At 38.9% G+C, this 25,829-nt stretch overlaps 1 protein-coding gene across 9 annotated transcripts in view; it reads right to left on the bottom strand.

Moving 5' to 3' along the window:
* Window positions 1-25,829, bottom strand: part of LOC105381838 (long-chain-fatty-acid--CoA ligase 1) — a 36,795-nt gene that overhangs the window by 2,664 nt on the left and 8,302 nt on the right. For 4 of the 9 annotated variants that reach the window (XM_048623172.1, XM_038116894.2, XM_048623175.1 and 1 more), the window contains exons 3-15: window positions 16,286-16,440; window positions 10,390-10,513; window positions 9,717-9,722; window positions 9,281-9,424; window positions 8,038-8,163; window positions 7,522-7,721; window positions 6,923-7,123; window positions 6,424-6,641; window positions 5,808-5,958; window positions 2,256-2,366; window positions 1,586-1,753; window positions 677-820; window positions 43-216 (exon numbers count right to left, since the gene is read on the bottom strand). In XM_048623172.1, coding sequence (XP_048479129.1) covers window positions 43-216; window positions 677-820; window positions 1,586-1,753; window positions 2,256-2,366; window positions 5,808-5,958; window positions 6,424-6,641; window positions 6,923-7,123; window positions 7,522-7,721; window positions 8,038-8,163; window positions 9,281-9,424; window positions 9,717-9,722; window positions 10,390-10,513; window positions 16,286-16,440 — 1,922 coding nt within the window. Of the gene's footprint in view, window positions 1-42; window positions 217-676; window positions 821-1,585; window positions 1,754-2,255; window positions 2,367-5,807; window positions 5,959-6,423; window positions 6,642-6,922; window positions 7,124-7,521; window positions 7,722-8,037; window positions 8,164-9,280; window positions 9,425-9,716; window positions 9,723-10,389; window positions 10,514-14,871; window positions 15,266-16,285; window positions 16,441-18,395; window positions 18,783-21,832; window positions 21,979-25,829 lie in introns of those variants that run through there. The other 5 variants (XM_038116891.2, XM_038116889.2, XM_038116892.2 and 2 more) reach the window with 5 other exon arrangements.

Here is a 25,829-nt window from a genome sequence, read left to right as displayed (position 1 = left end):
ATCACACCTCCACACTCTACCTCCACAATAAAGCCAGCATACCTGTTCGAAAGTCTTCAACCCGGCGGTCTTGCCCCACTGCATCATGTCCTCCATGATGAGGCTCTTGACCTTGGGGTTCTCGCACAGGGCGGAGAGGGTGCCCTTGATGCCGTGCTCGAGCGCCCAGCACTTCACCACGTCCACGTCGGGCACCACCACCGCTACTATGCACGACTGGTGGACAAGAAACAGTGTTAGCATTGTGTAAGTTTCTATGGTTCTAATAGTTTACTTGGATGATTTGGTTTTCGACGTCGATGTATAGATTCAAAAATAAAACAATTTATAAAATATATTTCATTCAAAAACTGCTGAATACTATTTTGACAAGGTAGAAAGTGTAAATCTATCTTTGAAGCTAACTATACCAATTCAAGTACGGCGCTTATTCATTGCCATATATTTGTATGAAAGTTACAAATTCTATTTGAGCACAGCAATTGATAAAAATACGAACGTGATCGTGAAAAACATAATTATGTTCCATCCGGAACGAATCATAGCGAAATCCCAGCTAGATAATAGCAATAGATCTTTCAATACGGACGATTAGTCACGCGGCTTTATATTTTTCTCCAAGTATAAATAACAGCTCGAAAGAATCAGGGCTACACGTTGTCGATGTTATTCTTACCTTCAGCGATTCGCCATGGACAAACACCTGTTCGACATATTGACTTCTTATGTAAATGTTTTCTATTTTCTCTGGAACTATGTACTCGCCTTGCGAGAGCTTGAAAATGTGTTTTCTTCTGTCGATGATCTTGAGTGTTCCGTTCTGCAAAATAATTGCGATGTATTAAAACTTTTGATATTAAATTGTGAATCAAAACATGACGACAAACATCTACTCTATGACGACAAAAGCAGTTTTATCCGAGGTTTAATACGGTATTTGACAGCTGCATTAGCATTTGACAGCGATAAACATCTGTTTATCATGTTGTTTAGTTGTAGTAGTACACATTGAAGACAGCTATAGTTTTATTTAAAAAATATAAAGTTTTAGTTATTTTCAGTATTGAAATATTTATGGTGACAGTATAGACGAGGACGTATTCTAAATCCGGTTTAATAGCGTCCACAAGATTTTGAGATTACATTTAGAAGTGTCATTTGACAAAGATTTATTAGGGGCTCTTTATCCGTAGCTCTATCGCTTAATCCACCTGCTACTCAACAAGTTATCTCATCTGGCTACCAGACAGATACCATTTACCAATCCCTTGTATATCTGAATATTTTTACACGCGTATTATTCAATGGAGTTTGTCCTTCAATGAAGGTTACTCGGTCAAAAGCAAGATTCTCATCATAAGTATCTCGCCCTCAATCCTTTTATTTCTTACCAAAATCAGGCTCGTATTATCTGTCCCTATTGATCATATTCCTGCTAGTTCAATCTCATAGTTGGTGCCTGACACCTGTAGATCAACTCGCATTCCCAGAAAGCAGTTTCCGGTCCACCCTTTCTATAGTCCCTATCAATGCAAGTTTTTATAACCTTCATACAAAACTGAATTCAAAATGTAAAGCTACATACCGGCAGCCATTTGCCGATATCGCCGGTGTGGTGCCAGCCGTCGTTGTCGATGACTTCCTGCGTCTTGTCGGGCTCCTTGAAGTAGCCCTTGAACACGTTGGCGCCTTGCACGCACACCTCGCCCTGACCTTGCGCCGCGTAGTACTCCATCTCGGGCACGTCCACTAGCTGGAAGCCAAGGCATGGTATTTATAGACGGAATCCTAGAGAGTACTTTTAAATGATGAGTGCTGGTAGCGATCAGGGTCAAGTTTGGGTTGTAGAAGTGTTTTTGATAGAAATGCTCGTGGTCACATCCAGACGGATGTTTAGGTGGAAATGTTCGCCCAAATATCTGGTTTCCAGATCCTATTTAAGTATTTAATGTAAATTTCGAATTAGCATGTCCAGTCAATCATATTGAGATTTACCCCCGGTCCTTACAAAAGGGTTGATAAATAGATTGAACAAGAGCTTAATAAATAGACAGAAAACACGAGTTGTGGTTGTGACTCTTTGTGTAAGTCAAAAAGGCGTACGAGTAAGTTTATCACGTCGACGACATACATTTAGGTTTGTATAGCTCTTGTAAACGGACAGTACTATGCATACATGGGGTAAAGGTGAGTTGCATGGGTACTCATACATGAATACGGGGGTTTGGGTACAGTTACTAAACACTCATACTCACTTTCACTTTACAACAAGCGACGGGAGGCCCGACATGCTCCGGCACGTGGTCGCCCTGCACCGTCAGCGTCACCGGCGCCGTGCACTCCGTCTGGCCGTAGCCCTCCACGATCTGCAACAAGAGATACAGGGTTTAGGATTACCGTTACCGACTTTATAACCCTTATAAGGTATGACTACTTCAAATTTTCATTGTTTATAAAGCTAAAGATGATGTGGGATTCATTCATAATCATTTTGCCCAATTGAGAGTTAACATGGCTTTTAGGGTTAGTTACTCTTGCTATGATGAAATATGTTTCCCAGAGTGAAGTTTGAACTGTACCTACCTAGTAAATTGAGGAGTTATTATTATTTTAGTTTGCAATCCTTGCACCTCGGTGGAAAATCCTAGATCTAGAGTTCCTCATAACCAGTCATAACCTTAACACCACGCATGCTGTGGGTGTTGATAAGTAATGTTTTTGTTGGAAACGACAATGTTTACCAAACCTTGACGGTTGGAGTAGGGATTAGGTTTCCGTCTAATCTCCGTGACATTGCAGCTCTAAATATACCTCAAGACGGAATTTTATTTTCATATGACTTCACTCCCAATATAAACAGGGAAATGCCAGAAACTATGAATGGAAACCCAAATATTCCTATGCAAATATTTGTAAAAGCGGTACATTTATATCCACAGTTCAAAGTAAATCGTCATTAAATGCTTATCTGCGGAGAATAAATAAACAATTTTATATCCAAAGCAATCAAATGATGACGCAATGGAAGTATTGGGTGCTAGGTGATAGCTTCTCTGGATACGAGAGTGCTTCTGAATAAACATTACGTGTATGTAGTATTTTCAAGGAAATGAGTTATGGACGCACGTATAGTTCCCCATAAATTAACGTGTCTGAAGATACGAGAAAATCTGAACAGATAATACCTAAATAAATATTTCAAAGTTTCCGGTTGTAAGATTTTATTACAAAACCGCGTGATGATATATGTACCTATAATATACATTTTGGTGGACAAGATATTTATCCACCACCTCCACCGATTTGTATTGTATAGCGACTTATAAGTAATTTTAGGAGGTTCTATTATTTCATAATTTATGACGCAGAAATGATGAAAATACAATCTCATACAATGCTACGAGTATTTGTAGGGCTCCAAGATTCAAATCATTCATTAAGAGTTTACAACTGTTTTTTATAGTATTGTTTTCTTTAAGTATATACCTAAGTACATGTAATTTAGTCCATTGTGCACATTATGTGAGAATTTATTTACTTACTTAAGTAAGTACTATGTTTTTGTTAAGTATCACAACAAACACAAAGGTGATTTTTAATCTCAGATATATCAGATCTGTCATAAATATGATTTATTTATTTTATCGGATAGACGTTGACGTGGTGATTCTCGTAAATCGACCTTTACCTAGAAAAATGTTTATGAGATAAGTACTTAATTTCGATTACTATAGATTCGAGTGTTTGTAAAATGATAAAAAGTATGATGGTATGCCTGGCACGTACACTGTCATACACATACGGTGTATGAGGGCTAATGTTATATGGAGTGTTTTTCCAAATAAATGATATCTGCTTCCAATAACTACATAAATAAACGAGCATATAACAGAGTGTAGCAAGTTGTTGTTGTTGTTGCTGTTGTCGGATACGACGAAGAGGACATCATCATCATCATCATCAAATAAACGAAGAAAATTGTACGAACCTAAACCCTTCCTAAATTTCCTTCATCTCTTGTTTTCCTTTATCGTTATATGTGTTCAGTTGAAAAATATAGCTATCGATGGATGTCACTATCCCTGAATCTACTTCGGTCTTCGCGGTATAAAATTTTCGTGTTATGATGTTAAACAGCCTAAAGCTGCATACAGACCGGCCCAACGAACGCCAACGAACGGGTTTCGTTGACCTTCGTTGCTGCAATCTGCCCTGTATTATGTATGATAAATATCCATTGTTAGGATAACCGTTGGCGTTCGTTGGGCGTTCGTTGGCCCGGTCTGTACGCAGCTTAATAATTGTTACGAATCCGAATTTTGTTGTCAAAATACTTACTTAAGTTCACAATAATCCTAGAGAACGTGAAACTTTCCTTATGTATTCACCACACCACACCATAATCGACTAAGAAGAAGGCGAGTGATCCGTTGGGCTAATACGGCATACAGCTCGGAAATGCTAACATAATAATGTTCGGACCTCTTAGCATGAATTTTCATCGTGAAGGTGAAGTAAAATTAGTCAATTAATTTTGTAGGAAAATATTAGTTCTGCTACCGACCGCCAGGGGCGCTGTTCATATTTTCATACAAAATTACTCGATGAATTCTACTTCACGTTTACGATGAAAATTCATGCTAAGGGGTCTGTTATAGTCCCCTAGTTAGTGCTAATCTATTTAAGATGTAACAAACCATAATCTAGATCTATATCTAGTGTTTGTTGTTGAAATAATCAAGTTACAGCCGACGAGTATCTACTTACATCATCATTGTCATCATTGGCCACAGAATATAAATAGATGATTGTTGCAGCTTTCAGCATTAGGCCGCACCGTCGTCGTTGATGCTGCACAGACCAACAGCAGCACGACATTGAACACATCAGTGGCCGGCCAATGTCTAGCCTCCTATCTTGCAAGTTGTGCGAAGGCCGACATCGCCATGCCTACATGTTTAGCGAGGTCTGACGTAGTCACTCAACACCTTTCAAGATGCTACGTTCGTCTCTCTACCTCGACATTCGTCTTAATTCGTTCCCTAATGACTACTCGGCTTGAGAAGATGAAGATAGTACTTATAAATGCGCAGCGTGTGAAGGTGTGCACTTTTTCCTCAAGCCCGCGTTATCTTTGTAGCCTGATTTAAATGTTCTATTATAGTCCACTACGCCGACTCCGACTTCTAATCCTTTTACTACTTTGACAAACATTACTCCAGCATTGGCCAGCTGTAGACGGATATTTTGACAATCTCGAATCTGTCCAGTCGCTCTTCATTTGTCTCCTAATGCCAGCATACAACTCACCAGACAGCCGAGTGCTGCGCGCGCGAAGGTGAGCACGTTGCCGGCGAGCGGCGCCGACCCCACCACCATGATGCGCAGGCGCCCGCCCATGCCCTCGCGCACCTTGCGGAACACCAGCTTGTCCCACACAGAGTCGCTCCGGATTGTGCCCCTGTTGCTTCTCTTAACCTCTGTTATATGTAGTTCCCTAGACACTGACCGATTGACCACCATCCAGCTTTGTCGAGCAAAGATTATAGAGCCTAAGAAGTGGAGTCCCTGGTCTCGTGCTACATCGCCCAATCATCGTGTCTCCCGTTACATCAGCAATTTTGCTAGTTTCGCAACAATGCGCTTTTACATGAGCAATCTTGGTAGTTTTGGAACGTCGCCCTTGCGAGACTTACTGTGCAAAATTTGCCTATGAAACCTATAGGTATAATGTCTTCGGATTGACGAGTCGCTCTTCATTTGTCTCCTAAATACCCCTTCACTTAAGAAGGCAGTATAGTCCTCACCAGACAGCCGAGTGCTGCGCGCGCGAAGGTGAGCACGTTGCCGGCGAGCGGCGCCGACCCCACCACCATGATGCGCAGGCGCCCGCCCATGCCCTCGCGCACCTTGCGGAACACCAGCTTGTCCCACACAGAGTCGCTCCGGATTATGCCTCTGTTGGAGAAAATTTGGCGTCGTTTACTTATCTTAATTTCAATATTACATAGGATTTTAGTTGACTTGACATATGACCTGGTAAGTACATTGGATTATCTCAATTAACGTATTACAGTAATGAGCCTTTGCCTTGCCTTGTAGTTAACTACATTACTTAGATACCTGTTTAAATCAAGAGGTGTGCCTAAACACGATGCGACGTAGCGTCGTCGTGCTAATCTCTCGCTCCCTCACATTGAACCATCTACGCGTGAGAAAGATGCGCTTTCAATGCCCTTTACGACGCGACATCGTATCGTGTTTATATGATATGTAACTTTCAGGTAAAACTCTAGTATCTCAGTTGAATGTCACCGTGTAGTGACACAAAATGAAAACGTCTGAATAAACAACTGTGATAAAAAAATCACCACTTTGCTAACCTCTTCATCCAAACCACAAATCCAACAAAAACAAACCCACCTCTTCAACTCAGACTCCTTCGCCGACAGAGCCATATTAAACATGAGCTTCTTGATCTTGGACCCGGAGATCTCAGCCTGGGCTCGGTCGAACAGCCGGTTCAGCAGGCGAGGGACGGCCGGCATCATGGTGGGCTTGAGAGCGTTGAGGTCATCGGCCAGGCGGCGGATGTCGCCGCTGTAGAAGCCGACAGCTCCACCCACCATGTAGAGGGCGTTCTGGAAGAGGGGTTAGGATGATATTTGGTAAGTAAGATGCAGTGATGAAGAAGAGTCAAACTAAGAAGCTGATTTTGAAGGCGTTAAAAATATGAGTTGATTTTTCTAGACTAGTGTTGCAAAAAAATATCCTGAAATATGTTTTACAGTGACAGCATGGAGTTTTTATCCTCCAGATAACATATATCCAGATTTTGTAAATCTGTACGGCTGTGTTTCCACTGCTGCCATCATTCCACGGTACGTCCTCAACAACAAAACCATAACTACTCCACACTCACCTCACAGCACCTCTCAAGCATATGCGCAAGAGGTAGGAACGAGATCATCACATCATGCTTCGAGGGCCGGTGTTCTCCCAGCTGCATGATGACGCTGCATAAAGACGCGACCACGTTCTCGTGCGTCAACATCACGCCCTTGGGCATGCCGGTCGTGCCGGACGTGTAGCATACGGTGCATACGCTCTCAGGGCGTGGGGGCTGTTGGAGATAAGGGAAGAGTTAGTTGATTCCTTGTTGAAAAAGGGTATTGTTGGGAAAGATGCAGACCTGACGACAGAGATGACGACAGATTTGGTCAAAAATAATGGATTTAATTATAGTAGTAACTGCCACCACGCCCACTGGAGTTAGCTTTTTGCTGCAAAGTAAACAAGAAGTTGTATTCTGAGATTGTGCAGCCGTGCACCGCTGGATTGTATATTCACGAGTACACATTTTCACTAGAGATGTACTTGACTTATCAAATCATTGCACTAGAATGCAGAATTATAAACTTTTAGGTGCTACCATTTAGTATATGGTGCTACTGAAGAAGTACCATCATGTACGTACACCAAGAGACTCAAAAATCTGAGACATCCAAAACAAATACTGACCACACAAGGATGATCCTTCTGCGCGCCCAGCACCTCTACATCACTGAACTTGATGATGTCGACGCCGCGGCTCTTGGCCCGCTGGTGGGTCGACGGGGACACCTCCTTGATGGTGATCAGCTTGCGCAGGCACCGCGGGGATTGGTCCAGCAGCAGGTTGGCTTTCTTGTCGTCTTCGCATACTACTACTGACATTTCAGCTGTGAATGGAAGTTTAAATTGTGTTAATACGAGTTTATTGCCACGATACGGTATAGACCGTTCTGAAGTCTGAATAATGAACATGCATGAAAATTGAGAAGGTCTTATCTGCCGAAGAACCGATAACTGGTGGGGTGAGAGGTTTGATTAGGAAATGAGTGAGGACAGAGTGGTTTGGATCTCCTCGGGAGAACCAGTCCAGCTATAAAAGAATACGGTCTGATGAAGATGATGACATAATATTTGATCTCAAGTGTAAAAAAGGGTTGAAAATATAGAATGCAATATGACAATACAGAATTGAATGAAACTTACTCTGATTAACAATAAAGGCACATGCGTTGGCTCCCAGCGTGTCGTACAGTGGCACGATGACCATGGAATAACAGTAAGCAGCCTGCTCTGTCATTATCCATTCTGGACAATTTTGTGAATATATACCTGAAAACAAAAGAAACAAATTTAAGATCTCTCAAAAAATCAATGATTTCGAACACTGTATAAGTAATAGAAAAACTTACTGAGTATTTTAGTGAAACCCATGAATACTACTGTAACTACAATAACAGTTATGATGACAATTTCTGTCGTATACGCATCAACGATGCTTTCTATATTCTCCAGATACATGTCTAAAGTTTCCGTGTCGGTGTTGAAGAAATTTAGAAGAAATTCATAAATTTCTTGTTCGGAAACAAATCGGAAAAGAGTTGACATATTGTAAGGTACGTAAATATTGACTGCGCAGATCGATCTACTGACTCAGTTTGCTTTTGCTGTCACAGTTTAGGTGATAACTTGTTTTGTAAACAAAAGTACATATTACAAATTCCGTGAGAAATGGTGCACGTTTTTCAATGTCGGCAATGTTTGTAAATTTGATCACAGCAATCTCTCTCAGAATTTTCAGTTCTTGAAACAGAAATCAGTGAGTGAACTGTAACACGTCTTCAACTAATAATAGCTAAAAATCTTTATGGTTTTATAGTTACAGAAATATATTCAAAATACCAAATATAATATACAAGTTTTAGTTAGGGATTAATTATTATAATTTTATCATGTATTATATAATTTAAATATATACAAGTATTTTATGGAAGTACCGCGATACCAAATTTATATTTCAAGGTTAATGTAGATTTTATTGAAAAAAGTTATATCCTAAAAAGGACCCAAACAGAAATGGGGTCAGACAACGGCACTTTCCAAAAGTCTATTGTTTGACTCTCTGGAATTCACATAAAAATAAACCAATCTATTCACTATCCAAGAAAACAAAATATATTTGACCTCGAAAGTCTCAGAACATAAGTTCAGTTAGGAGACGAGTCGTATACCTCCTTTACGATCCAATCGAAATACGGTAGTTGAGATTGTTAAAATTGATACTCAATCAATAAACCACTCACCTATAAAAGTGTTCTGTCTGGGATGCAAGCCGAGACAGAATGAGTCCAGACCCGAAGTTCTGAAGTTCTTATACACACCATGACACCACCATGATTTAATGCTTATAATCCCATAATAAATCCCTAGCACACACTTAACCACTCACCTATAAAAGTGTTCTGTCCGGGATGCAGGCCGAGACAGATGAGTCCTGACCCGAAGTTCTTGGCCCGGAGCAGGGTCTCGTTGTAGTTCTGCCACACGTACGGCTTGTTCGGCCCCTCCCGCCAGCCGAGGCACGGGCCGTTATCTGGAAACAGAGGAATAATGCTTTTTTATATTGTGAACTGTCTTCTTCTTCTTCTTGGCGTCCTATGACCCCCCCGTGGGGCAAAGGGCAGACACAACGGTTCTCCATCTCTGTCTGTCGACGGCAGCGAACTATTGTGAACTGTATAGGCTGGGTATAATATTAAACGGGGAATTTTAAGCACCATTCTGTCTAATCGTCTAGTATGATTAACAGAAAAAAATACGGTGTTATAGAGTGATAATATGGTTAATAATTACTTCATATCTAAAGTTGATAGTATTTTACTTACGTGGTTCTAATCAAACGCAGCATAGAAAAAATGCATGATTTAGTTTTTAAATAAGGCCTTAATATATACATACGCTATAATATACCTATAATACTATGATAGGTAATGTAAACATTGAAGTAGTTAATGTTTGTCAGAGTATCCTGTTTTAATGCTTACAGTGTAATATTTTTAGAAAATAACTAGTTTGGAACTAACGAGCGGAAACGCCAATGGGAATAAAGTGGGTCCTAGAGTAAAACCCTGGGGCACTCCCGTTGTAATTTTAATTAGCCTTTTTACTTGACACCGTAACAGGTTAAAATGCCTGCGTTTATAGTAATGGCTTAACATCTATCCAATTATGCATAATACAGAAATCTCACGACTATTACCCCTGAGGGAGTAGTTAAATGTAACTTGCATGCGTTACGAACCTTCTGCCTCAACATTCTGAATATGAAATATACGAGTAATGTTATTTTGGAGTATGACAAAATGCTGGCTAGATTTAATTTGGATAAAAAACTACATCTGTGACTGATAATTAAAGTAGGTAATTGATTGTGCACTAAGACCGTTTGCGGTCTCTCGCTTGACCTCTTTACATTAGCACTAGCCAGTAGCTGGCAAATTTTGATCAACTACACACAACACACTAATTAAAAATATGTTATAGTAAAAAATCCCTTACTTGATTCTCTGACACCTCGACGGAAGCTTTCATAAAGTGTGCGTGTGTCATCGTGGAGATATTTCAGGTACTTTCCATTTTTTGCTTCTTTGTAGAATTTTGATACGCGTACCATCTCTGGACCCTGAAATTTAAAGAAACAAAAACGTTACAATAAATAATAATTTTCTAAATTGTTTTTATCAAAAAAAAAATGATAAGCTATAAATTTTCTAGAGGTGTAATATAAGTATCATGCAATACTCATTAAATGAGGTCGGATTTATCAGTTTTAATTTTAGAAGTCACTGCTTTTTCATTAGAGACAATTACGGACTATGAACCGAATCCTTTCAAGTGAATGGCAACTAATCTTTGATTTTATCCTATTAGCTGCCCGTATTTACCCTGGCAACTAGAGCGTTATCTATGTTGTAATTGTTTGTAACTTATACAACTAGTTCGTTGCCGTTACTAAGTCCGCTTTTTATTACTATTAATGTCATGTTACGTCGTCTTAAAGGGGCTTATAACAGGTATTAGCTGTTCTCCATTCTGTTCAAAAAACAAACCCACTTGGGCGTAACTGTGGTCAGGCAGTATACCATGGTTACACTAAAACAACAAAAGCTAAAACCGTATGCAAATTTGTCTCCGATAACCTAATGACATTACCCACAACCGCTGCCTTTTGATTACGGTATGTTATGTTATGAACTTGTGAATTGAGAATCGCTAAAAAACGGAACAAACGAGTTTAGGCAAGTCATCAAACGAAAAGTAAACGTTAGGTCGACGACCAAGAAAAGTGCAAACTCCAGTTGTAACAAACCTCAACTCATTCAAAGCTTTTTGTAGGCATGACGGTCATTCAACTATGGGCCCAATTCTCTTGTCTCTAACTGTGGCTGGTCTGAAGTTTTTATTTTATTTTAGTATTATTAAGTATATCTAATTAAAAGCCCCTTATATCTTGATCCAGCGTCGTGTAAATCAAACAGATACAATTAAATACACTAACGCACAAATGTCCCTAGATGATTAGGAGTACTTCAGGCATGGAAAACATCAAACGCTTGATCTTGGATGACACACAAGGTTAGAAGGCGTCGCGACGCCAGTAGTCGGATGTGAGAGGTATGCGTCGTCAGCTGTGACCGCGTATTTATAAAATAAACCCGGTGACATCGCAAACTCTATTTCTAGACGTTTTACTTTAGTAACTCCGCAAATATTTTCAAGTTCACGTATGAAAGTGATATTTAATTTTAACGCTTTCAATGTTTTTTTAAATTTGAACATCACTTACTATAAAGAAAAAAGAAGAAGAAGAATTAATGTACTTGTGTTATTTCCGGATAATATCAAATCAAGGGTCTGCTGGCCATAGGCCTCATGAAAAACTTAGCTGTTCTTCAATGAGACATCATACTTACTACACTAACTATCGATTTATCGATAGTGTGGTATCTGAGTGCTGTGATTCGCCTTTGTTATTTGAGTGGTAAAAAATGTGCTAATGTTTTTAAATATAATTTAAAAAAAACACATTTTAAATGACACATACTTAGTAGAAGAAGGTAGATTATCTTTATAAATGACCAAGCCGAACTGTTGGCATGGTTCCTACTTCCGCACCTCACGTTCTTGAGTCTTGTACTCCATGCGAGGTTTCATGATGCAACACCCTGTCCTAGTATTTTATAGCAACCATTATATCGTACAAATAGTAAGTTTTGTAAACTAAGTATAGAAGCTGTAATGGTCATTTAATAGCGAAAAACCGATTTCATTTTATTTAAATAACCCATTTACAGACGATTAAAACAGGCATGTTAAAGCAAATAATAATGTTTTTACGATAGTCATAGTCAGCCGTTTGGTGTCTGGTTGAGTTAAATGCAGTATCGTGGCGCCATAACTTTAATGGTAGTTTGCGGGAATTGGTCACCGTTACATCATTTGAAAACAAAATTCCATAATAACAATGTCAAAATATCGATTTGAGATAAATAAACAATCTATTTTGATCAGGGGTTGTGTTGTTTATGTCGGGATCACAAGACTCTATGATGAGGAAGCAGCTGACAGTCACATCAGCTTCTATAGTTACATACATATTATGTACATAAGAATGTATGATAAGATTTATAAGTCATATTAGCGTAATGAGTAAGTACATAGCGTAGTACTAAAAAGTGTGACCACAGACAATAGTTGGCCTAAAGACAAATATCTCATTAAGACAGACTTATCATGTGTCATCACATCACATGAGATTATTACTCTAATTTATAGTCTATAGTCTTTCGGAAAAGTTTAGGACAAGACACCATCATCGACACACGTCGTCCATTGCAAGCCTATATGCTTCGAACATGGAGTACCACTATTCTATGTCCTTGGCCTTTCTCGTCTCGTTACAGAATTACTTAAGTTCCTCGGTCTTCATCATCCTACCACTACCGGTCACCATCGTCGCTTGAGCTAGAGAGCTAGAGAGCGCCCTGGTGTGTCAGGTGATGAGGCAGACCAGGTGTTCTAAGTATATGCAAGTATGCAATGCAAAAAACTCGGCGCAAAAAAAGGCAGATGAGGCAAACCTCGTGTTTCTGCCCGTTTATCATACTCACTACTTGGCAGACCATCAAGTGACATGTTATGCAAAACAACGCCTTATTAGGTTGCTTTTACATGGTTCATTGACCTTTGATTATAGTAATGGTGACAGATCACTTTGATTGTTATAAATGTGATTCATTGGACATAATGGAATCATATTATTATCCTAACTAACCTAACAAATATTATAAATGTGAAAGTAACTGTGTCTGTCTGTCTGTCTGTTACTCTTTCATGCCAAAACTACTGGACGGATTTGAATTAAATTTGGTATACATGTGGTCTAGACCCTGATAAAGAACACAGGCTACTTTTTATCCCGGAATTCCCACGGTAAAACTTTTTAAGGCGAAGCGAAGCTTTGATATTGCTTGCATGCGGACTTTTAGGATGACGTTCATGATATCGTACGATACCCAATAAACTTTGAATAGGTATTCTAGGCTGCCAATCTTCGCATCAGATCTATTCATTTCGAGGAAGTAAGATTCTGAGGCAGGTAGGTATTTGTTCAAAATACCAGTGAGAAATCCAGCGCCAATATGCCAATCATTTACTAGAGAACATCGCATAGTGATCATGTGACGTGTTTGTTTATTTACGGGATCGTTTACAATGATAACCAGAGCGGTTTCTTTAATGTATTGGTATTGTACATTAGTGCCGTGTTGTAACAGATCGATGATAAAAACAGAAATGTATCGTACAATTGCAAAGTTTAAAAATGAATCATCAATATAGATATCTACGTAAAAATGTATAGGGGAGGTATATCATATTATCGTATAAACTTACTGTACAAATAAAATGATCAATGTTAGATCAAGGACACGGTGGAGTTTAAAGTCAATTGTATTAAAGCACAAATGAAACATTTCGATTTTTTTCTAGAATAATTTACGCGAAATTATATTTAGCAATCTCGTGACTCGTAAGAGCGTTTTGCCAACTATTTATTGTATTGCCTGAAATACCGAATAACTGAAAAAATACTTTGAAATATTCTCTCTGCATGAATGAAATTATTTAATTTGTTAAATGCTTTGAAGACTTGTACCTACCTACCGAATAAAATAGTGCCCAATTTATTGTTCAGAATCTTACATACTTTCCATAAATTGATGTATGTGCCATTTCCAGTAAATACCTAATAGATACATTTATATCTAAGTGTGAAAATTAAAAAGATATGAAAGATTACATTTAGTGTGACACAAAACATAGTTTCAGTTGTCTATGAAAAACGAATAAAAGATTGTAGATCGGAAGAACGGGACCATACTTTTCATAATCAACTGTTAAATAATGAATTTTCGTGACAAAGATAAATCTTGGCAAAAAAAAGTGAAACAATAGTGTCTGTAGTTAATGATAGAATCGTCCAGATATTTCGATATTCGTTTGCATCTTAGACAGGCTACACATCTCGCGCGTGGCTCAAATGTTGCAAATCCAACGGAGCACTGCCAACTATCGAACAGAACGTAAGGTTATTACAGATCGACGAAGTGGACAGTTAGTGTATCTAATTTATTGTCTTGTTTACTGAAATTGTAAAATATCGGTGAGTGATTGTAAGCAATTCAGTTGTCTTCAGAGAAGATAGGCTCGCAACATTGTTGCACTAACGTTTTATAGCACTTAAATACACTAAATGTAAATTATACATCTACACGTACCACTTTAGGTATAAATTAAAACATTACTTAAGAACCATAAACCTTCTAAGAACGACACTCTTATTATCTAATCGTGCTCAATATTGACTAACTGGACCTTCTGCCATCAAGAGTATTTTCATTACACTTGCCCATACATAAATTACAGATATTACCCTCTTGACTTTACAAAACCATGCTATTACTTTATTGAAAGCCTTACTTTGAGTGCCTCCGAGTGTTGCTCCGCCAGGTTGAACGGCGGGCGGATCGGATTGACGCCGATGCAGCAGGTGCAACACGTCATCTTCACTTATATTATTATATCACACCACCAAATGCACTTCAACTACTTCAAAACGGTCCACACCTCCCAAAAGTATGTTCAAGCACGACACATTTTAATCAACAATAATTATTCAATCGTCACTTTCGCGGCCACTTTAAGATCGACAGCTGATGATGGCCATGATTTGAATTGGCTGAGTTTATTCGGTGAGGACAGTCAAGCCCTGCCTCCCGTCACTTTCGCTAGAGATCCCTGTTCACTGGCAGGGGAGCTGCGGGCAAGGCACCTCATGGTACAATGAGTTAAAAATATCGCTCGAAGATGCTCTCTGCCAAGTCGACCGAATGGCAATCCGCCGATGGGTTGATACGTAACGCGTAGGACTCTCGGAGTTCCCCACATCATCATTTTACGAGGGATTTAGCGAGCTAAAGTTTTAGAGTTATGAGATTAAACATATGAGATACTTACGTAGTCTGGCCGAAAATAACTTACTAATGTGTTTTTATATAACCGAAATATTCATTTGGCATTGGATATATGTCATCAACTAATTTGAGTTCTATAAATATGAGTTAGTTTAGTCTACAAGTCACTTACTTTCCATTTCCTAAAAAGAACATAGTCCCAACTCTTTCTTATAAATGTATCGAACACTATGTTAGTTACTATTACTTATTTGTATTTTAGTCATGGTAACCGATAAATCTAGACTACACTATCGACGGCTGTAATTCAAGCCTTATCGGCCATTGGCTTTGGTTTTCACGTATAGGTAATTGTGAAAAAAATATTTGTTGTTGTTGTTGAATAGGCATCGTATTCATAAATCATAATAATATATTTTAATCACGTTTAATTGTTAATTCATGTTTGTAACCAAATCTAAAACACTAAAAACGACTTTTTTTCAAAAATAAAACATCCTCATAATCTTATCTACACCGTTTTTAGACTGCATCGGTAGCCAGATCACGAATAAGTTGAGACGAGAACCACATTATTGGCTGCATTTCGATTAGAGGCGTGCTATGCTACGAATATGTAAAAAAACAGTTTCCACCAGCGCTATGCTATGTGCACAAATGAATATGATTGGTTGATATCAACCGCTTCCATATCAACGTAGCATAGCACATCTGTGGGGTTGCCTCCACCGAACATTAACAATAAACAATGCCTAAGCAGCGTGGCCTTTCTTGTCAAATCTGACGTAAGATCCATACAAGATCTGACAGATGTGTGACAGGCGAGCGTCTCTGCTTTTGGACTTTTAATTGCGAATGTTCGGTGGTGGCAACACCACTGTTGTGGTAAAGAACCCAAAGTCATATTATTTGCAGCTCACCGGTTCAAGAAGGCTCTGCTCGTGCAGCGTCACCAGCGGCTTCTCGGGCTTGGGCCTGGTGCTGAGGTAGAAGGCCGACGCGGCTGCCACGCCCGTGAGCGCCAGCGCGCCCGCCGACCCGCCCACCATCCATAGGTAGTTGTCGATCTCGCTTACTGAGGACAAACAAGATTGGCGGTATTAGTCTTTGTGACTCTGGATGAGGATGTGATGAAATATAGGCATGTAAGTGGAAAGTCTGGCGTATTTTCTCGTATAACTTTTATTTCACGTAAAACTAATAAGTACACTGGCAAATACATATATCACAAGAGCTAGAGAGTGTTGTTCACAGAACCATAGATAAAACAATAGTGAGCAGTTGCATGAGCAAGACTGTGGAGTAGTGGTGCTCCTAAAGAGGTTGTTTGGAGAGGATTATTATCAGGTATTGATGATTTATAGCATATTAATGTATGCCACTGGACGTAGATGTTTAGTATAAATCACCGTTACAGCCAAATGACACCCTAAAATACTTTAATACCGATTACTAAATGTGTATATAAGTATAATAATAATGTTAAAGATTACACTTTTAAACCGTTATAGTGGAATAATTCTGAATCTGTAACTCGTCTACTGATTCCAGTTGATGGAATGCATCGAAAAAAATTAAACAGTTAGATCTGTAGAACACAAAAGAAAGAATGTCTCTAAAAACATCGTCGCGACAATTTTTTACGTCATTCTTACAAAAATCGGGAACAATCCATCACTGGCGAGCTTGAGATTTTTGATCACTTGAGATTTTTGGTATTCTTCACTAGACAACCACACGCTGAAATATTTTCCTCTAAAATACGGAATCTTCGACATGATAAATTGTAGTTAATCGTAAATTACCGCTTGTTACCTCGACGCATTGATAACGCTTCCCGTCTGATTAATAACTCGTTAAGTCCAAATGTGGCTGTGTCGAATAATGACAATTACCATTACCGTAATAAAATGGTGTGTTGTCTGCATCGGTCTCCAATAATGGGCGATAACGACCTTCGTTGTCACTTAAAAGAGCAAGCGATGATAAATTGCAACAGGAGCCCGATGCCAATAATCCGTAAAGGAAGCTAGCAAAATTGCATCGATCTCGTTGACAAAATACTAGACCAAATATGCAAATTAGAACAACTGCTGGTCGAACATGTGGACCGAACATTTAAACAGTAGTTTATAATTATTATAGAAAATGTTTTCTAAGCAAAAAATAAAATAAAATAGTTAGTTAAGTTCATTGTATTCGATTGTTTTTGTTTGTGCCTCTTATAAAACAGCAACAATTCTCTCCAAGAATACAACGTTAGCGGTCGTGCGGACATTATGAGATCGTCTGTATAAGGAAATGGCAGTGAGGCAACTTTCATGCCGCCCAGCGACTAGTTCCTGAACTATAAACTGCGCCGACGGCAGTTTAGAAAGTGGGCAGGGTGCCCCGGCTTAGAACTCTGAAGACAATTTCTCGGGATTCTCTCGCGCTTTCCACTGACACACTTTTACGCTGCGTTGTTTTCTTAGAGAACCGTCTAGACTTGACAACAGTCGTCTGTCGTCTCGTCACGTGTTTGTTATGATTTGTCTGCAAGTGCTAGATAAGTGCGAGGTATTCGAATTGCAGCAGTCATTAGAAGGGCTCGCATTGAAGGTTAATATTTTAAGGCCATATTGGCAACCTCAGCAGGCGCCATGGGTGGATTTCAAAAGGTTCAACCTTGTGCTCTAATTTCACTTCATTGTTAATTCAAAATGCGTGACAGCCATAGAGCCCTTGAAGGGCTTGGCTCCATTTCCACTATCTCATGCCCTATAAATAAAAACTTAAAGAGAAATCGATCCGTAAACTAATATTAAATACCTATACATGATTATTGTCCTCAGTAATTGTAGGTATTCTATTAGTATACTTAGAAGAGTATCACACTTCGGTACCTTTCCAAGTTTACGTAGTAAGCTAATAAGTATGTATATTATGAACTCAATGAAACATTAATAGGCAAATTTAGTTATGATCGTTAAAATATATTTATTACACATCATCGACGCATAATATACTGTTGTGATATTTTCTACTTACAGCTGCTGCATTGGTTCCACCAAATCTTCTTCTCCTTCACTGTTTCAGTCTTTTTCTTTTCAGTCTTCTTGAGTTTCTTCTGTAGCTTGTGGAATTTGTCCTTAACACTATCAGTCTTCACTGTGTCACTTGTTTCAATCACTTTGTCTTTCTTCATGTTGAAGCCAAACTTTCCGCTTCCCATTTTTGTTTTTGTTATTTTTTTATCTTAATTTAACACAATATCTGCACTCGGACATTTAATTTCCTTTGCATGGTCGGTGGTTGTCTCGCGGCTGAATAATTCAAAAAGTTGCAACTGTTCAATACTTGTTTAAGATACTCGGTCGCTCGCTCGTCGTAAATGTTCGATTATTTTGTTGTACATTGCAACGGGATCCATAAAACTAAAAGGTTTTATGTAGTTATCTACTGGAAGTATTGTAGCCTTGTGAAGTTCATTAACATTTGATCGGACTAGTTATCAGATGCATAATCGGGTTTCCGATACCGATACTTTTTCTTATCTAGTTTATCTTATGTGTTCATTGAACCCTTATTTATACTACAATCATATAATGTATGTATTGTATCATGTCTAACAGCTCTTACATCTGTACTGATTACATGCCAAATGATTTTTTAATTTTGAAACATAATCGGTACAGTTTTGTATTAAATAAAAAAAGAAATCTAACTACCTAATTATGGAAATAAAAATCTATATAACTCTATGTCCGGTAGGGGATTGCAATACCTGATTAAAGGAAGGAAACCCACAGACGAATACCTATAAACATAAAACGAATCCGACCCATGAACCCATAATTAAGTTTCAAATAAAAAGCATCCTTGAGCCACTGTAAGTGAGACGGTTCAATTATAAAGAGTGAAGGGCCAGTGATACCTACCATACAGAGGGAATATAAATTTTACGACTATTTAAATTAGCCTATAATTACTAACATAATTGCTTTTAGCAATGAGCTCACAATAAACGGAAAAAATACAGAGCGCAAATGTTTTACCAAAAATACTGATACTTTTTTTCTTTTTGTTAATGTATTTTACATTTGTTTGTGTTGAATTATGGCAATATCTTCTCTTCTCATGCAAAAATATAATTGCAAATAAACAACTGAAATCAACATACTTCCCCTTGTTAGTAAACATTATAGTGAAACTGTTCTGTGCTCAGACTGCTCAGCTCACGTAGCACTATTAACAAATGAAATATTATGCAAAACCTAGTGCTTCTAATCCGTAGTCTATGAGCCCGGCAACGTCCAGCACAACACACAGTGACCTAATAATTCACGGCAAAACCCGTGGGCGTTTATCAACAAACCTCTCCGAGAACAAACGTTTCGGATATAAATCGTCCTGTTGAGTAATGGACTGAGGCAGTGTTTTACAAACTGCGCTCAACTAGAACGCACCAATTTGCGGGCACTTATAGATCGACGATCAGCTAAGTGTAAACGGGACTGTGAATGATTCATTTCCTACTGCAGGAGTGACTGCACTTTCACCGTCTCCGCGCACCATTATTGCGGCAAACTACCGGGTGTACACTGTATACCCACCATGGTGCTAAGTAGGGAGGGACCTACAAAACTGGTTGTCATTTCCGCTATCGGCACATTCACACGTAACGGTTGTTCCAACATTGCGATATGGTTCACGAGACAATAAAATTACACGGTTGTCACCGCGGAAACACGTTCCCTCAGATGGAGGTGCGATCAGCGATCACCATTTGACCAGCGCACAGCGCGGGTCGCCGACCCCACGCAGCTTCGTGTTTTGATAAGGTCACGAATTCGCTATCCGCATTTTTTCTACAGAATCGCAGTTACGTTTACAGCATACCTCCAGCTGGCAGCTGGCGGACCGTTTTAATTACTTTATAGAATCGCTGGTCTCGTGGTCGCGGCAAACTGGTACCGTTAGAGCTACGTGATATGACAAGCGGACGCAATTTCATCTCCCATTTAGTCATCTGAGTTGAGGTCCCGCAAAAAGTTGCTAACTTCTGAAGTCGGTTCGAAAGCTTTCAAGTAGAAAACCACAAAGTAATGTATGTAACAAAGCGAACATAACTAATGGCAGCCGTAAGCCGCATGATTACAATCATTAACATAGATACACAGTGCTCTATAGAAGAACAAAACACAGGCAGTGCCGGCGGCGCAGCTATTGCTATTCCTTCCATGCACGGACACATGCACAATGTGTGTTGTGTGTGTATGTGTGTCTGTGTGCATTAATGCACTTCCTAGCTAATGCGCGTGAGCATACGAAATGAGACGCCTACGATGGCTGAGTCACGTTGCCACTCTGTTAGTGTTGTGCTGCAAATATAATAAATCATAACACTCGCTACAACATTTGAAATAAAATAACCGAAAAAACTAATAATGACCCTGTAAAAAGAAAGAACCCTTTATGATGCAACGATAGGGGTACTCGGAAATGTGATTTGTAAAGAAAGATCCTTGATACGAAGGTCAACACTAAACACGTGTAAGGAGTTGTTTTGTGTTCACTAGTCCTTAAAGATATAATGACAGCAAAGGTTTTAATTGCACTCCCATCCAATCCATATTTACTTCGTTTCATTATGGGATCAATGAAGAAAATAAGTACGTTTACGAATACCGACTCCCCGTTTTTCAGATATAAGAACTTTCAGGCTACAATATTTCATTCAATAATCAGTAAGTTATCAATTATTGCTTCACTTTTAATAGAATTTGACTAGACCCTGTGTTCGGCAAGTACTTAAGTTGAGCCATTATGCTTCTATTATGGCATTATAATCATCTCTTTGTATTGAATAGAACAACGGTTCTTGTGTATAGTACCGACGTGACCCACTAACGCATAGAGGCTATCAAACTGCCACAGATCGTGATCACTAGCACGTTGGCTAGATCAAGAAAATAATTACCAACTTCGTAAATTTTGTAACTGAATAGGTGTCTAGACTAGCTAAAGCTAACCCTGTAATTACAGACTATTCGTTACATTTAAATGTAAATCACGATTATGTAGATCGATTTTTTATGTTTATCAACACTTTATTGCGCATACTGCACAGTATATGTAATCTGTTAGTAAATACATAAAAGGTGGTCTTATTTCCAAAAAAAAAAATTCTACCAGCCAACCTTTGATTGGATGATAAATGATAGTCAGAAATTATTTTGTCATCAAACTTTTGCATACTGATCTCATAGAAATTAATCAAACAAATAATAATGTACCACATAATGCGAAATATAATCTAACAAGAAAACGTTATAAACCTACAATAAAGAAAACATGAAACCTAAGCTAACTAAACTAATACAAAAGTATCAGCACAAAACATCGAGCACAACAAAACAAACAAACATTACGAAATCGGAGCCGCAAACTGTTTACACTTAAAACTACACGCGACGACGCTTTACCGTAAAATGTGGACTGAGAGAGCGACCGTTGGATCAGAGTCAACGAATCAAATCACGCGCGTTGATCGTTTTCGAATTTCGAATATGGAATGGTTCGAAGCGCGGTGGGTTGCGCGCGCGCAGCAGAGGCGGCCGTTGCGGAGGCCGAGCGGAGCGACAATGGGCCGCCATACTGCCGCCAGTTGCCTCTCCCTATACTCCCAGTAAACCTAGCCACCTCTCTCTTTTACTACCTCATGGTGGTTAGCGGTGAAATGTTGACACGACTAGTATGAGACTAACAAGACCCTTAATGTTGTATACTGGCATGTTTTGAATTCGCAATGCAGGCCTCGTGTTCAAGACGGATTTCAAGATGAGTGCGAATATGATGAACGGATAATGTCCAAGTTTCCTCACGATGTTTTCCTTCACCGTAAGAGCCCGAGGATTAAAGTGTACATAAATTCCTTATTTCTAAAGAATTCATTACAAGGTTGGTACCTACATCTGGTGCCACACGTGCCACATGCCAGGATTCGAACCCACGGCATCCCGAATAAGAGCCGAGCGCCATTCGTTGCGCCACCACAACTGCTATTTACACTACACTGTGTAATAATTTTGATTTTAAACTTATCTTTGCTTGTTTAGATATAAGGTTTGTTAGTACAATTAATTTTGGTAATAATTGTTTTAGATTACCAAAATTCCCTTATTCAATCCATAACACATCTTGCCAATTAAAATGTAGTTCTGAAATTCTTCGAAACATTAAACATTATATTATGACTGTATGTAATGCACGACACACACATTACCATGAATGGATGCCACACATCCACTGGCAGGCACTTCATGAGAATATACCTTCCAAAAAAGAAAACTTAATTCAAGAATATGTCTAAGTACTTCACCATCTTTATTATTACAATCGTTTTAATGAGATCAGCAATACAATTTGAAACTATATCCTGCTGCAGTTTTGCAGCGCCATTGTGTCCACAAACACGTCGTATACAAGGCCCGGTGGACATTTTAATACTATCTAAATGGTTTTCCTGTGGTGAACGCCCATTGCTTGCAACAACCTGGGGTTACTTATTGTAAATTGTTGCTGGCAAAATGGCGCAACGACTAGGTGATGCCGCTTTTAGTGACTTTAATAAAAGGACTTTACCTACTTAATGAAATTGAAATAAAAAAAATAATGCAGAACAAGTAAACACTTTTTATTATACGTAGGACATTTTAAAATACGCAAATGTAAAACATAAAAAGATACAAATAACTAACACACTGCATTTGGCACAATGTGGGTTTTGAAATTGATGAGTAGCAATATACGAGAAAAAAACATTGGTAACTAAAAAACCGAAAATTCCATAAATGCTTTTTGCAAATAACAAGTTACGAAATACGGACGAAAACGATGTCACTGAAGTGCGAAAACAAATTGCAACAATCGCAAATCACAAAGTGCATCGAACTGCTAACTAATTTGTCTAAACAAATCACACATAGACAGCTAAAGTAGTAAATTATTTACATTGTGGCCAAGGCACCAAGCCAATGCCTAGTTATTGACTGAAATACATCGCCACACAACATTGCATATCCCTGTGTGGGGCATATGAGCATTCTGAGGCCACATGTGACGGCAAACGCAAATATTCTGCAAGTGCAATGTGCATATAGACAATATTGGCGCAATGCCTGCTAGAGACGAGGACATCTTAGCTCAAACAAAAAATGTAGGCACAGCTGATTCGGATCAAAATAAATGATTTCGACTCAAATACGACCCATCCTACAATTAGCGACCTCTCATTTCTAACCGGCCGAGAAATCAAACTTGACGCACTACTTCAACTTCAAACTGCAGCCAATTTCACAAAAGCACTAACAGCGCCGTAAAACGATCGTAACCACAGACATCGTCCGAGTGCGTCCAGCAACACTCGGCCGCGGCATGCAAATATGCGAGCCCGCAGGTGCTTCAAACGCTATAATAAAAATAAGAGTATAACTCTTACAATAGTGTCATTAATCCTATATGGGTATATTGACCCTGACTCTGGACTGATAGACAATGGTTGTAGTCGGCTGTGAGGTGAATTAATGCAGCATATGCATAGTGCATGGTGCAGTGGGAAGCGAGAGTTGGCCAGCCTTGAACTTGCGGCGATGTGCAACGTTGAATGCAAAAATGGCGCTGCCATTTCTAGGAGGCATCAGACGTCACTGCGAACCTCGGGCCCGGGAATATTAATTGCGTATAGTCCGCGCAGGACGTCTTTAAGTGCACTCTCGAGATAAACTAAATGGTATTATACCATAAATGTAGTTTTAAAATTGTCGGTGTCTTAAACTTAATAATTGTCCATGAGTTCCTCGACGTATCGGGTAGGGTACCCATAAGTTGTTTGAATTGAATCTGCAATTTAATGATGCAGTCTTCAGGTAATTTAGAGAGCTTTCGGTCTCTTATGATTCTATGTGAATTTATAGGCAACAAGTAAGCAATAATTATTCATAATCAGTTGAGAAACAGCATTGAAAGAAGTAACAATGTGCTAACAAGGATCGCTGAGTTTAGTTCGGGGTGAGCCGCCCGTAGGCTGCGGGGTCGATGTCCTCTCAACCGGTCAGGCTTAAAAGCTTTTGCTGCGAACGTTGAGACAAACTTGGCCCACATTTTGGACTCGAGCGCTGTTGCGGATTATACAATTTGCTGTGCCTGGATGCCCGAACACCGGCTTGCTTCTCTATACAGGGGAATAAATGGATATAATTTCATGCAAGGACCTTCTTAACAATGTTTAAAGTTAGGCTCATCTGTGGAAGGTACCTGAACTATGTAATAATACTTTTTAAGTATATTTTCTTCGATAGCAATTAATCAGCAATAAATATTATAAAAAATATAAAACATGCTGCACTGCGCGGCTTCACTTCAGAAAATCTTTACTGTCGATCATTTGACTGAGTTGTCAGCCATGACATTTGTCGGAACTTGTCATTGTGATAAAATCAGAACTTCAAGTATTTTCAGAGACTTGGCAACCTGTTGCTATCCGTCAGCAGTGTTGCACTGAGCTTTTCCGGCATTTTTTTAATTAATAGCTCGTTAAAAGCAAATAAGAAACGTGCCCACTCGTACAATGTATTTTATTACACTATCAAGGATTTGATTCTTTCGCTAAAAAATATACGTAGGTTTTATACATATATTAATTCAATCATCTCATGCCACCTGAGTTGTCGTTTAGCAGGACTTCCCAATATGCTTGGGTAGAATTCAGAAACAGGCCATAAAATCCTAAAACTATATCAACTTAAATATACGTACAAACGAAGAAAATAATGTCAAAGAGACATTCAAAACCACCTTGTGTTGCATATTGCAGACATCGGCTCACCTTCTCATTACTGCCCACTTGTTGCAGTTACATACTAATCTCGAAGATCTACCCCCTAGCAGTGGCGTGAACAGCATAAGTGATCACAATCTACTTGAAGCACAACAAGATTAAAAACAAAATTAATCATAACAACGCAGTTGAACAATTCTGGTCATTCTGCAACAAACCTTAAAGGTATAGCCGGCTTTTGGCCAGGAGTGGGCAAAGATAAGTTGCTGCTCAGTAAAGTTGTAAGTTGCAATTATTATTATAGTATGTCGCAATCAACGAACCCTTGATGCCATTAAAGAGACTGTAAATTAAACAGGATTCGTGTTGTTGATTGTGATGGTCCATAACCACTCCATCACTGAGAAATATCTCATATTATTAAGGATTCTACTCTGACAGTTCGACAGTAGACTCGACTGACTAATCCTGGATAGGATATTTAATCATATTTATACATTGTACAGAAAAAAAAAAATATATATCAAATGAACAGAAGAATGTCATTCACAAAAAAATATTGTGAATTTCAGCAAATCCAGAATACTCGTTAGGATACCTATTTACATCAAAATTAAAGCATTAAAGTTTACACAATTCAGTGT

This window comes from Plutella xylostella, chromosome 3 (assembly GCF_932276165.1).
Source record: "Plutella xylostella chromosome 3, ilPluXylo3.1, whole genome shotgun sequence".
Lineage (NCBI taxonomy): Eukaryota > Metazoa > Arthropoda > Insecta > Lepidoptera > Plutellidae > Plutella > Plutella xylostella.
The sequence above is the reverse complement of the archived record's forward strand: the minus strand, read 5'-3'. Positions and strand labels throughout refer to the sequence as shown.